Raw genomic sequence first — 14,519 nt, 5'->3', positions numbered from 1 at the left:
AAAGAGGCTTCATTAATGGATCCAAAGTATCTCTCTCCTATTCCCCTGCAGATGCTGCTGCAAGTTTTATTTAGAATTCAAGCTTTTAAAAAGACATCTACTTTTTATGCACATACAGCTTAGAGACATTAAACACATGTGTTTCCAAAATGTGGTACCAATTTCTGTGGGAGGGCACTGGGGAGTTCTTTTGAGGAGGGAAAAAGGACAAATCCATAGATAAGCAAGGAAGAGGGACTCTGACATATCTCATGAGGTAGAGGCAGGAGAAGGAGGACTAGAATGAGCACAGACGATTGTTCTCACAAAGTAGCTCCGCACCTGCTGGGCCTCCTGAGAATCATGCATGTTTGCTACAAGCAGTTGCGTCTGGAGTTCTGGGTAATAAGGGAGCCCAGGTTATGCCTAATTTCCTTGGGAGATCAATCTCACAAATAGTTTTCAAAGATAGGGAATATTTTTATTGCCTTCTATTAAGGAGACACAGGAGGGATTTATCAAGTTAAGGAAAGGAATAGGTAGTCACAAATAAGGAACAAAGCTGGCTACATGTGACAAGCCAAAAACCAGGTTGATTATCAGCATAATAAATGGATCTGGTTTTTCCAATATTGTATGTTTTACAAAACTGAAAAACTGTATGCAATATTATGCTTTCAAGGCAGGATCAATTATTCTTTTCCAGGACTTATTATCTTTTCAGACCTCATTACTTTATAAACATACCAGGCTTTCAGTTTTTTTTATTACACCATGATACGTATCATTATGGGATAAAACTAGGATACCAGTTCAAAGCTCAGATTATTCCAAGGACATTTTACAGTTAGATTTTGATTCCACATGATCACCCTGTTAGTGTAGCAACTGAGACATAATTTGTTTTTCTTTAAATGTATTTTTTTTAGTTGTAGATGGACACAATACCTTTGTTTTATTTATTTATCTTTATGTGGTGCTGAGGATCAAACTCAGGGCCTCCCACGTGCTAGGCAAGTGCTCTACCACTGAGCCACAAATCCCAGCCCAAGATATATAACTCTTATCAGCTGACAGCCAAGTTCAGGCAAAGGTGTCCTACCTTTCAGATGGTTTAGGTTCTGGCAGCTCAGCATCCATTCTCCAGGGTTCTGGGCCACCATAAAAGCATCAAACAGTGTAGCAGGGAAGAGATGGATTGTGTCCACACGGTAGTTCTTGTTGGTCAGTGCTTGCCCATGGAAGTAAGCTGAATGCACATCGATTTCATTACCCATACCAAAAAGGTACCATTTTACTCTGTCTTCTGCACACATGGAAAGTCCTGGCAGACTTCCAAAAGTGTATCCATTCACAGCTGCAAGTCAAGAGCAGAGTTTGTGACTGATGCCCAGGGGTGCCTGTGATAGTAATATGTTACCTCCACAGAAAAAGAATCAGCTCAGGATAGAAAATACCAGCTCAGGAGCAGCTGTTCCTCCCTCCCATTTTCATGTCACACTTGGCTAGCTGATGGCAGAGCTCTTCCATTTTGGACCTGAATTCAGACTGAATTCACTGAAGATAAAACCTATTTGCTCTCTTAGTCATCAACTATATACCCTAGTTGTAAGTATTTGTGTTTGTAAATGAAAATGTGTTCATAGACACATGCATATATATAATACCTGCACACATACAGAAAAAAGATTGGAGGTTATTTAGTAGTCAATCAATTATTGGTCATGTTGGTAGGGGTAGTGTGGATGATTTAAAGTTTTTTTGTTTTGTTTTGTTTTTTTGCTTATCAGAATTTTTCTAATTTTCTACTATAAATTTCTTTTATAATAAGAAAACAAGAAAAGCTTTAACATTATTTTTTTAAGATTACAAGGCAAATTTGAAAGAAATATGAAAGAGGAAAAGAAGAATGCGGAGGAAGGAGAGCAAGGACCAAGGACCATGGCCACGAAGACATAAAAGTTAAAAGTTGTGTGACCTGAGACCTGTATGGGTCATTGTTCATACTGGGTCATTTCGGAAATTTCCTAGGTAGAAATCAGTGCTGGGAGGGATCATCAGTTCACAGATGATTGTCAATTCACCAAACCTATACAGACTGGAAGTTTGAGCATCTTTTTCTAATATCTGTTTCTGTTAGCACATAGCGTAGGCAAGATCAAAGTATGGAAAGGGGACCCTCGGGTCAGCCCCGGTTTTTTATAAGCAAAAACTGGAAACTAAGGACATGTATGTAATTAGTTTATTTTTCTACTTTGGGAGTACAGTTATTTTTGTTTGTTTTCTTTGTTTCTGAGCAAAGATTATTTTGAAGAAGCTAAACACAAACAAAAATCTATTCTTACTGGCCTAGTTAGTGTTAAGGGTATTTGATTTCTCATGCAAATTCTGAGGGAGAGATAATCTTTCTAAGTTCATTATTTTGTGTCTGAGGATTAAGAAAAAGAGTAAGTTGTAAAAAAAAAAAAAGGCATTTCTAGAAGATGGAAAGTGAACTAAAATACAGTTGGAATGATGTAGAGAGGGCCCTGGTGGGGGCGAGGTAGCGTTTAAAAGGATACTTTTTGGAACTAGGGATTTGAACTGTTTTCTTAATTACTGTTAGGTACTTTAAAAGTATAATTTTTAAGCATTTGGTTTAATAATCAATTTGCCACCTCAAATAATTTCTAGAATGGGCTTGGAGTCTAAATAAATACATAAATGTAATGTACACATGCATTAACTCTAATTTTGCCCTTATTGGTTTGTGGACAGTTGGTTTATCTAGCTTAGCTGGTTTAGGGTTTTAATTTTGACCTGTTTAGATGGAGTCCAGGTCACGTGTCCAGTACACTTTGCGATCAAGGCCACAGATTAGAATTCATTGCTTATGCAAGGGAATCGACCTAGCAGAATTGATTGCTCACGGGAAGCAAAGTCAAGTGGAGCGTCCAGTGCTTACAGTACATCCTGTTGCTCTCCTGGAATTCCTCATTGTCTCTGTCCACTCGGTCTGGCTCCAAGCAGTAAGCTTTAATGTTGTCTTCTAGGTACCAGCTCAGGTTTTCATCCACCACAGAAAACATCACCACAAATTCTTGATCGATGTTCTTTTCTTTCTCCTTATCTAGAGAATCTGAAGTGAAAATTTCTGCTTCAGTAGATCTAAAATTTTAGCATTTGTTTTGACTTGTGTTTTCAGGTGATTTATAGTTTTTTTGTTGTTTTAAGTGTAATATTCATTTTCCTAATAAGCCTCTTATCTGGACCAGTCACTTGTATTCTGTAGGCATGGAAATGGTATCCTGTCTTTGGGGTTTGGTATCCTGCTTTTGGGGTCACTGGTGTATCTTCACATCCACTGGCCACGTCCCTGTGCTTTTTGGCAAATGGGAAGGTGGGCACTCAGCATTGCCTCTCCATCTCCCGGTGCATAGAGCCACATGGCGAGACTTTGCCAGTGCCTAATGATTGCCAATCATGGAATCTGAGCTCTTGTGCTCAGGTGCCCTTTTCACCATATTACAAATAGACACCACCAAGGCTGTATTTACCAGCCTTGCTGAGAGCCATGGCTGAGTCTGTATGGCCCCTGGCATTTTGCCAACAGTATTGATTGACAAGCGAGGCATTACTATCCTCCTGGGCTGCTACTTTTGAGTTCTGGCACTACTTTGGAGTTCTCGTGGGGATTCCTGGGGATTCCCCAGGAGTTCCCATTGGTTGGAGAAGTGCAGGAGGAGGGATTTCCGGAGGATATATTTCCGGTGGCTAGTTCCTGGAGGAGCCGTGTGGCGGTTGGGAGCAGTTGCTGGTGGAGTTCAAAAATAAAGTTTGTTCCTGCTTCAGTGGCTCCTGATTTGTGCCCAGCCAGACTGTGGCACAGCATAATGCAGATGATTACAGATTTGTCACCATAGATTGCCACTGGAGGGGGGCGGTCACACGTGGTTAAGTCATGCATCTCTGCAGGACACCCCTGCTGGAGTTAGAGCAGACCTACCCCCAGGAGCCCTGCTTTTCAGGCTTTCCCCTTGCCCTTGCTACGCCTTCATCTCCTCCCCTTCCCCTGTTCTAGGCTCACCCCCTCCCTCACCTCTTCAGCCTCAATGCAGGAGACTTGATGGATGTCTAAAAATAAACCGCGTCCCTGTCTTTGGCCAGTCAAGAGAAAGGTACCTTTTTTACAGACTATTAAAGGTCCGATGAGCCCCGAGGCAATGTCTTTCGGAGCATCAATGTGCGAATGGTAGATCCGCGTCACGCAGTTGCCGTCACCTTCCCCAGGGCTGTGGTTCTCTGTGGCAAGCACCATGTACGTGTAGGTCTCTCCTGGAAGCACTTTGTCATCTGCTCTTTGAAGGTTGGTGGTGTTATCAGGGTAGATGGCCCCTAGGAAGAAGCATCATTGGAGTTGGACGGAATGTGTTTGAACTTCACCACGGGTATACAAATCGGCCATTAATTCCTTCAGTAAACATTCAGCATCTCATAAGTGCCCTTGGGGATACAGTAGTGTCCTATTTGAACCCTGAAAAAATGAGAGGCTAATGGCTAGGGGGTCTAGAAGCTTTACAGGAATTGTTATTGTTTTTATACTTGACTGAGTCTTTAAGGGGCCATAATAGATATGTAAGGAAGAATGTGACTTTTACTTTATAATTTAAAGAACAACTTTTACTTTGGGGTCACAGTATGAAGGTTTGAGCAAAATGACTACCCTCTCCTACCACTTTAAACTTGTGACACGACATCAGATTGTTGTCTGTGAAGTAACTATGAAACTTCCCCCAAAATGTTTTACACTTAATTTTGGAACATTTTAAGCATGCAGAAGCTAAGATGAATCTCTAGGTACCTCCAAAAGTCAATGAGTCTTTAACATACCTATCAACCTAGCACCAGCAATGGTAAACTCAAAGCCAGTCTTGTTTCATCTGCAACCCACTCACTCTTATCCCTGGAAATATTGAATTCTTTTAAAAGACATTCCAGACATCATATTTCATTTAGAAATGCCTGAGTAGCTATCTCTAAATGATAAGAACTTAAATTTTGTTTAACAAAACCACAACACCATTATTACACTTTAAAAATAAATGCTCATTTCCTAACATGCTGTCTCTTTAGAAAAAAAAAGATGAGCCAGGCATGGTGGGGCACACCTGAAATCTCAGTGGCTCAGGAGGCTGAAGTAGACAGAGAATCATGAGTTCAAAGCCAGCCTCAGCAATTTAGCGAGGCCCTGTCTCTAAATAAAATATTAAAAAAAGGGCTTGGGATATGGATCAATCCCAGTACTAAAAAGCAAACAAACAAACAAACAACAACAACAACAACAAAAAGCCAATAATCAGAACTCATCTAAATTCTTTTCCAGACTTGATCCTTATAATGTCAATGAACTGTAGCTTGACCTCCACTTTTGTTTATGATAATAGCTGATGTTTATTCAGCTGTTACTATGAACTCTGATTAGCCCTATTTAATAGATAAGGAAACTGAAGCACAGACCATTTAAACTTGCCAAAAACCACTTGGACACTAAGAGGCAAACCTGGGACTAACCTTGGTCTATTCATCTCAAAGCCCTTGCCTTGACCATAACAAAATACTACCTCTTTTCATGTCATCAAGTACAAGTTGAACAGTCCTAATGCAAAATGCTCCAAAATCTGAAAATTTTTGAGGACTAACTTGAGGCGACAAGAAGAAAATTCCATACCTTGCAACTTCATTTCATGCACAGAATTACTGAAAAATGCTAAATTATCTTCAGGCTATGTGTATAAGGTATATGTGAAACAAATGAATTTCATGTTTAGACTTGGGTCCCATCCGTAAGATATCTCATTATGTGTATGAAAAACCCCAAATTCAAAACACCCTGGCCCCAAGCATTTGGAATAAGGGATCCTCAAACTGTGCTAAGAATCAGACCACAGGACTAAACCTCACCTGTGTTCTTCACACTCCACCCTAAAAGCTGCCAAGTGCTATATTCAAATGGTTTTCTGCTAATGGTGCTGCAGAGGTGACTCTAGGTCACCCAGCCATGGGTACTGTTTGGTTGATACTATGAGACTGCTCATGCCACCTTCATTGGGGTGGAGTACATCCAGAGTTAGGATGGCAGCCATATGTGATCCTGGGTAGGGATGTCAGAGTGAAGGCAGTCTGCACCCTCACTTCTTTCTCTTCCCTTTGGATTTCCATCTCTTCTAGGCTTTTAAAATTTCTTTTTAAAAAATTTATTTATTTATTTATTAAAATTGTTCTTTAAAAAAAAGTTCTTTTATTTTATTTTTGAGTTGTAGTTGGACACAATACCTTTATTTTATTTTTATGTGGTTCTGAGGATCGAACCCAGGGCCCCGCACATGCTAGGTGAGTGCTCTGCCACTGAGCCACAACCTAAAATTGTTCTTTTTAGATATTCATGACAATAGAGTACATTTTGACATAGTATACATACATGGAGTATAACTTTCCATTCTCGTGGTTAAAGATGATGTGAAGTTACACTGGTCATGTATTCACATATGAGCATAGGAAAGTTATGTCCGATTCATTCTACTTACTGTCTTTCCTATCCCATCTTCTCTCCCTTCCCTTCATTCCCCTTTGTCTAATCCAGTGGATTTCTGTTCTTCCCTCCCGGCACCTGAACATGCTTATTTCAATTAGCATGATAATCTCCAGTTTCATTCATTTACTGGCAAAGGCCATAATTTCATTCTTCTTATGGCTGAGTAATATTCCATTGTGTATATATACACCACATTTTCTTTACCCATTCATCTCTTGAAGAGCACCTAAGTTGGTTCCATAGCTTAGCTATTGTGAATTGAACTGCTATTAGCATTGAAGTGACCATGTTTCTGATGATGATTTTAAGTCCTTTGGATATAAACCAAGGAGTGAGATAACTGAGTCAAATGGTGGTTCCATTCCAGGTTTTCTGAGGAATCTCCATTCTGCTTTCCAGAGTGATTGCCCCAATTTGCAGTCCCACCAGCAATGAATGAGTGTGCCTTTTCCCCCACATCTTCACCAACACTTATTGTTATTTGTATTCTTGATAATTGCCATTAAGGTACATGGTCAATTTCTCTCATTCTGACTGGCTGCATGGGCACTGGCCAAAGTCTCAGGGACTCTCAGTATCAGAGTCTACCCAGAAATCCAGAACACTCATTTACACAACTCACACAACCAGGAGAAACATACATACTTATGATGAACCCAAATTAACCTGCTATTAAAATAGTTCAGATCTAAATGATACAGTTACAGGTATCATCCAGGAGGGGAGTCGACATTTTAGGAGTTTTCATACTAAAAAACAAAGGAAAGGAAATCCCAGGTACCATGTGAGTTGAACTTACCCTCGTGCTCCTTATAGTAAGTTAATCCATGTGCATGGAAAGTGTAAGGCCTAGAGGCAAAGTTTTTTAAGTGTACATAAACTTTATCTCCAACTTCAGCTTTGATGATAGGGCCTAAAAACCCGAGCCAGGCTGGCTTTTCTACGGTTGTCTTAAAGGTTCCGTCTGTGTACTGATTATAAAGGGCCTTTTTGTATGTTCTTCCAATTCGGTCTGGGCCGTTTTGAAGATAGAAATTGAAATGCTCTCTGCAAAGAAAAAGAAGACAACTCCATCAGATGCCAGATTTTCTGGGGATAGCAAATAATGAAAGAGAAACAATATAACCACATGGCATTAAATATTTGCCCATTGTACAAAAGCAGAGGGCTGGCAGTTAATCCTGCTGCTTTAATTATGTGAGGTGTTTCACGTCAGGTGACGGATGTGCCATTTGAAGGCCTCACAAAAATATGTTCCTATAAAAACAGAGGTTTTATGAAATTGGATACAAAATTAAAGTGAAATATTAAAATTTAGCATATAACGAAGGGACTTTTCACTATGATGCTTCTCTTAGCTATAGGAAAAAATCAACTAGAGTTTATAAGCAATCAACCTGGATATTTGAGACTTCAAAATTTGTAAGTATATATCTAAAATTAGTGAAACTTTATTAATTCTCTCCTTTTTATTTCTTTTAACACCCTTAAATCATGGTCAGAGCTTAAGCTCGCAATATGTGTGGGTTTTAAAATCACCTTTGGATTTGAATTAGCTTTGTGTTTTTTTTAAACCCTTATTACTGCAGATACTAACCATTGAATGTTTATATTCTGATTAGTGCTGATTAATAGCTGCTTAAGTCTTTCCTAAATAAATCAGCATAATAAATAATATCCAGGGGGGAAAAAGAAATGGAAGTCTCAAACTTAAGCTGATTTTTTACATTATTGGCCTTAACTGAAGGTTCTGGATGGCTCCATGGGACCCATCTGTGGGCAATGCCATGTGGACATGTAAGTCTGGACTTTGAACGGCCCCTCCACAACACAGCAGTCTTCCACTTGAACAAAACCTGCTCACACTTGGGCTGACGATCTTGAGTTTGTATTTGTGTGTGTGAGTGTGCATGTGTGTGTCTTGCCTCCTTCATCTCAGTGATCCTTGACCTGTTACATTTTCCACTAACACTTGTGGGCCTGAATCACCTGAGGAATACACTTTGTCATGCATCCTCAGCTGCAAACTCATCCGAGGGAGTGAGCTGTGTTTTTTTTTTTTTCCCTTCCCTTCTTCAACAAAAACAGGTTTTGTCCAGGAGCTCTGGAATTCCATTGTTGCAGAATTTAAAGATCTTGTTTTCCAAAAGCCTAGGGCTCTGGCTCAATGTTTCTCAAGTTTTCTGTGTATGGACATCGATGAGGCATTTCGGTGGAGTTTTTGGTGGAGTGCAAACTCCTTCGGGCCTAGCTTTGTGGTTCTGATCCTGTGGGCCTGGGGCTCAGGCAGTTGCCCTTCTTAGCTGACATCCTGGTGGGTTCTGGAACAGGCGGGTTGCACTAGGTTTAGGGGAAACCTGGGTAGCAGAGCTTCTGAGGTTGAGGGGAAGAGAGTAGACCAGTCCCAGTGGAGATGAGATTCCCTGATACCTTGAGACCTAGGGGTGCAAAGTTCTGTTTCCAGGCCATACCCAGGTAGTGGCCAGACCTCTGCTGGTGGCAATTGCACAGATTAGGCCTGAGTGCTGTGGTCAGGGAGCATGGGGACGTGCCGATGGTCCTGGTGGTTGAATGTGGGCAGAGATAGCAGGCATTGGTAATAATAGAGCCATCTTCTTCAGATGGCCCGTACGTAGCTCCTGCTAGGAGCATCTCATCTCACCAGCACACCTGGAACCTCCACTTTCCTGGATTGCATAAACCCCAGGATCTCTAAAGGAGGCAGAATTGTTCCCTGAAGAAATGACTGAGATGGTTTCCCGGTCCCTCCAAACCCATCCTGGGGGGAAGACCAAGCCGGAAGCTAGAAGAATAAAGTGACATTTCTTTTTGTATGCCACTTTCCCCCTATTTGTTTTTACCTTTGGGTTGTTTGCTGCAGTTTCCCAGTCTGTTAGAGCAAAACAGAACACTAACTGGGGATGGTTCAGAAAGACTTCAGGATGTGGAAATACGTGGAAAAAGAGCAGAGCACAGGTGTGGACTCTTCCCCAAACTCAGGAGGAGTTTGGACAGGAGGACAGGAGGCAGCACCGTAAGGCGCCGAGAGCCCTGAGATTAGAAACAGAGGTTCATCTGCTCATTCTGCTGAGAGGGGTCTGACCAGGACAATTTGGGTCAGGCACACACACACAGATGCAACTTCAAAGTCTCCTTTCTGGTCCTGCCAGAAAAGCCTTGGGCAGACCCATCTCACACAGGCTTGTCTAAATCCCAGGATAAACTTTCTTCAACATCTGGACACCATCCTATTTCTGAGACCTAGTATGATGATATTTAATGGAGATTCTAATCTGTGCTCCACTATCCCTTGTTGATAGCACATCCTTCATAGAACAAAGTTTAAAAATAGTCCTTCCAATCTTAAGTGTGTTTTTATATTTTCTGAATGTGACTCAAAAGCACTCAGGTATACATCACATCCCATTTCAATAAGCTATAGTGGTCTTTGTTAAAATGCTTTCATTGTATTTTTCTGTATTAATCATTTCTCCCAAATAGAAGGCTCATTGTCCAAGATTTGTGATTAATTTTTTTTCTACACTGAGTTTTTTTGGGATGTTTATGAGAAAATTACTTTTAAAATTGATCTGAAGCCATAATAGAACCAGAGTTTTTAGTATTTGGGTTTCTTTCTATACATTGCAGTATGCAAACTGTTTTTCCCATCTTGCCTTTTGATTGGGAAAGTTCCCCTTCACAAATTGGGAAATATTTCACCTTGTGTGGTAGTTTGGGGGAGGGTCTATTTGCTTATGATCTATCTCCAAAAGAATATCCAGTGGTCATTAGGGGATGTCTATTTAATTTCAAGAGCACAGCTTGGGGACAAAGGGTCAGTTACTGGAAGCTGGCAGGAAGTTTGCCATCCAATATTAAGACAAAAGAATTTATTATAGTTAATCCTTGAACCAAACAAATAATTCACATTTAATTATGATTCTTCCTGTTGACAGTGGCCAAATTCTCCTTTGGACTCACTACAGTGGATACACTTCCCTCCTAGTTATCACATTTCGTAACCTCACAGTTCTGAGGCAGAGTCTGGCACCCCATGGCTCTGTTCAGGGCACCCCAAGGCTGAAATCGAGGACTTGTCTGAGTAGTTGTCCAAGCCCTTGTGGAAAAACCCACTTTCTAAATTACGAAGGTTGTTGATGTTGGGGTTGGAGGACTGAAATCCCTGTTGGCTTGTGGCTGTCAGCTGGGACCTCTCCCAGTTCCTGAAGGCCACCCCACCCATATGCCTCTCAAGTGCCCCTTCCACCTCAGTCAGCAGCAGTGTGTGGAATCCCCCAGTCTCTGATCTCTCCACTTTCTCTTCTGCCTCTAGAGGACTCCCCTTTTAGATGAGGCCTTCCTGGCAGCCTCCCTGAGGTTGGCTGCCACAGAAATCCTGGGGGTGGGGGGCAGCTCATCCTCCTCACAGGTTCTGGAGATTTAGTGTGGAAGGTCTTTAGGGGGCCATTTTAGAAATTCTGCCTACCACAGACAGGAATCCTAAGGAAAACAGGAAGTCAGCAGAGACTCAACAAGTTCCCCTGAATTTGTAGGTCCTGACTGGCCTTGCTTCCCCAGCACAGCGCGAACATAACACCTAATGGCCAACCTTGCTTTGGCTTCATTCTTGGGGCCAGTGGAAACTGTGGTAATAGGTTGTTAGCTTGAAAAGTACAAAATGTTATAATTTAATTATCTCCTTCACACAGGCTGTCTTGTCTGAAGTGTCTGCAGCACACTAGCTGTGACTATTTGGGCACTTGGCAACCTCAGAGAATGAGTCATTGTAAGTGAAATTTTCGGAAAATTTTAGCTAAAAATTGTACCTTCTTAAGTATCATTTTTAAAAGCTTTACATTATTTTTGAAAAGGCATTAACATAATTGGGAGGCCATTAGGCAGAGATGGCTCCAGTACCTTGGGTTCCTACAAGCAAACCAAAAATCAATTTAATGTAAACAATACTATAAAACTTAAGTCTACTGGCCTCAGCAACTTAGCAAGGCCCTAAGCAACTCAGTGAGACTCTGTCTCTAAATAAAATACAAGAAAGGGCTGGGGATGTGGCTCAGTGGTTGAGTGCTCCTGGGTTCAATTCCTGGTACCAAAAAATTAAAATTAAAACTTAAGTCTAATCAACCAGAAACTGCCAACTAACCTCTAAGTAGGACCCTTTCTCTTCAGTTCATCAAACAATTCTCTTAATTTGACTTCCAAAAATACCTCATAAAAGTATCCTTTCCTGCACTTCATGCCCCAGTAAACTGTTTGGCCATATGATGTGGCCATATTCATGAATGCTGAATGCTCAGATAAACTTGAAAACGTCTTAATGTGTTTATCTTTTAATAGGAATAAAATAAATTCCTTCACTTCAAGTTTTCGCTCTAAAAATATTTTGCTTGCTTCCCTGTTTTCTTAAACAAGGATTCTACTGGGGTAGGACACCTTTTTTTTCTGATAATCATAGTAAACATGAATATTGTTGAACACTTTTGCATCCTAATCACTCAACATTATTATAATAATTATAATTATACCATGAAGGGGATATAGTTTTAGTTTGTTGTCTGTTTCTTTGTTCAAATTTTGAGCTATTATTTTTCTTAGTCTGCTTATATAGACATCTTCATCATATCATTGGCTTTTCAAACTAACAATGACCAAAAAACTAGATATCAAAGTTTGTAAAAACCATATGTTGAGAAAAGTCACCAAGCCTAAGTCGGAGCCTACAAAGTCAAGTTTAAAAAGGTTTTGTGGTGGCTGTTCTTGGGATTAAAGAATTTTTCTCTTAATTCCAGCTTCTTGGAGGTCACCAGAAAACCAAAATAACCTGAAGATACCAGTATTATCATTTTTCACTATTATAGAGTCAACTAATTTAATAAATATTGAACTAACACCTACTATGAAACCAGAACACACTCTTATATTTACTAATTGTTTATATGAGTATGTCTTTTATTCTTATTTAAATATTAGTAATTTAGAATCAGAAACTACAACTTATAGGTTTTTTTAAGGGACAGATAAGGCCTGACCCAAATAAATGGGAGCATGGACTACAATACAAGGAAATCCCTTTCCACTGTCCCCTATTAGAAGTAAATAACACTGGCTTTCATCCCGAGAGGTAAACTCTATTTTCCTGACCAATCAAGCAAAACAAAGACAATCCATACATTTTTCTCTTTAAATATCCACTTGTTTTGAACTTTATTAATCTATGTATAACCAACTCCTATGCTGACCTTTCCTATCATATCCATTGCCTGGTTTATTCTACAGCATGAATATGTCCCTCCAAGGTGCAAGGGAAAGTTACAACATAGCTTCTAATTTCTCCCACTTCCTATAGGACTTTCATTCATTTATTTGTAATAGATTCACAAATAATTTATTCAGTGACTCCAATGTTTTAGGTACCCATCACCATAGCAGAGGGAGTTCCTGCTGTCTCCACGTACATTCAAGGTCAACATCACACTGAAATCCAGATCTCAACCCAATGCACGTCTTGCGTTCTCTCCCCTTCTGCTTCCCCTGTTTATTTCCCCTTCTTTTTGGCCATCACATGAGAAGGAAAGCCACTTTTGTCTGGTGATACCAGCTCATCTTTCACTGACTGGGCTGGACTTGCTGCGACTATGGGACAACAAAGGCAGCATGAGGTCACTGCTACACTCATCTACACAAGACGTTTAACATGCAACTGGCAAAATGCTGATGCGCTGATCGCTGTTCAGATGTATGAAAGAAACAAAATCAGATGGTGTGGCCAGTCTCTTCAAGAGTTCACACAACCCTAGGCTGTTGTTGAAGCCACAGGAGGTTATGGAACATTGATAAAAAGAGGATTGAACTTATCTGGAAGATGGATCACTTTCCTTTTTAAGCATCCTTAAGTGTGCCTATCAAAGAACAACAGGATAAACAAGACTTATGCATTTTATAGCCTCCCAGGAACAGACAGGCCATGAGAGTATTTAAAAACAAAAGAACCACTCCCCACCCACCCAAATCCTTACCAACTTCCTTCACTCTCCTGTTTCCCAATTTTGGAATTAAAGACTTCTTTATTGGAGCATGGCCAGAGCCTAACCTTGCCCTTAGTTTATGCCTGATGAACTGATCTGATTTTTGTTCATGAACCATGGCGGGGGTGAGTAAACCATGGAGTACGACAGTACTTCTATTTTTGAAAAAAAAATTTTAATTTATGTCTTTATTTATTTAGGTACTAGGGATCAGACCCAGGGCTTTGCCCACACCAGGCCAGTGCTCCACCACTGAGTGATACCTCTTTTCCTTGGAAATAAAAACCACATGTAATTTAATTCTTTTATTCAGGAAAAACCTGAATCCATACAAAGTAATGTTTCTAGTTAAGCTGTAAAAATATACTCCTAAGAAAAGAATACTATCTCAAAACATATTTTTTTTAAAAAAACTAATAATTGTAAGATGTACTAGTTGTCTTTATTACTGTGATCCTAATCACATAGTACTAAATTAATAAAGTAGCAATTGGATGTTATTCTTAGTTTTGCATTTATTTTTTACTGTGAACAATTTCAACCATATATGCAATTAATCAGAATAGAATATACCCATCCTTAAGAGTCAAGTTAACAAAATTTGGCATAATTATTTAGCTATTTTGTAAAGGTACAATCTTAGCAGCTGCTGGTTATTGGACTCATTGTATTTTATCACCATTAAAATACATTTGTTAATGTAGTGAATATTGGTTTTAAATGACAAATTTCCATTTGGTGGTAAATGTTTAATTAACATTATTAAAATAGATGAACTGAGAAACTTCCATATAAAACACTTCAAGGAGAACTTTACTTTCTTATTTTCTGTATAGTGAATATTGTTTAAAATAAAGGGGCTTTCGAATGAGACAGGAAAACATTGAGTATCATATATGTTTTTTTTTTTTTTTTTTTTTTTAAAAAAA

The 14,519-nt window shown here is 39.7% G+C and overlaps 1 protein-coding gene across 4 annotated transcripts in view; it reads right to left on the bottom strand.

The window, feature by feature from the left end:
* LOC107143321 (ceruloplasmin) overlaps positions 1-14,519 on the bottom strand; it is a 46,097-nt gene that overhangs the window by 30,396 nt on the left and 1,182 nt on the right. For all 4 annotated transcript variants that reach the window (XM_015486955.2, XM_048794122.1, XM_015486957.2 and 1 more), the window contains exons 2-5: positions 7,350-7,597; positions 4,141-4,353; positions 2,924-3,097; positions 1,082-1,336 (exon numbers count right to left, since the gene is read on the bottom strand). In XM_015486955.2, coding sequence (XP_015342441.1) covers positions 1,082-1,336; positions 2,924-3,097; positions 4,141-4,353; positions 7,350-7,597 — 890 coding nt within the window. The remainder of the gene's footprint in view (positions 1-1,081; positions 1,337-2,923; positions 3,098-4,140; positions 4,354-7,349; positions 7,598-14,519) is intronic.

Source organism: Marmota marmota, unplaced genomic scaffold (genome assembly GCF_001458135.2).
Source record: "Marmota marmota marmota unplaced genomic scaffold, marMar, whole genome shotgun sequence".
Classification (NCBI taxonomy): domain Eukaryota; kingdom Metazoa; phylum Chordata; class Mammalia; order Rodentia; family Sciuridae; genus Marmota; species Marmota marmota.
Note: the sequence above shows the minus strand (reverse complement) of the source record. Positions and strands in the feature narration are given on the sequence as shown.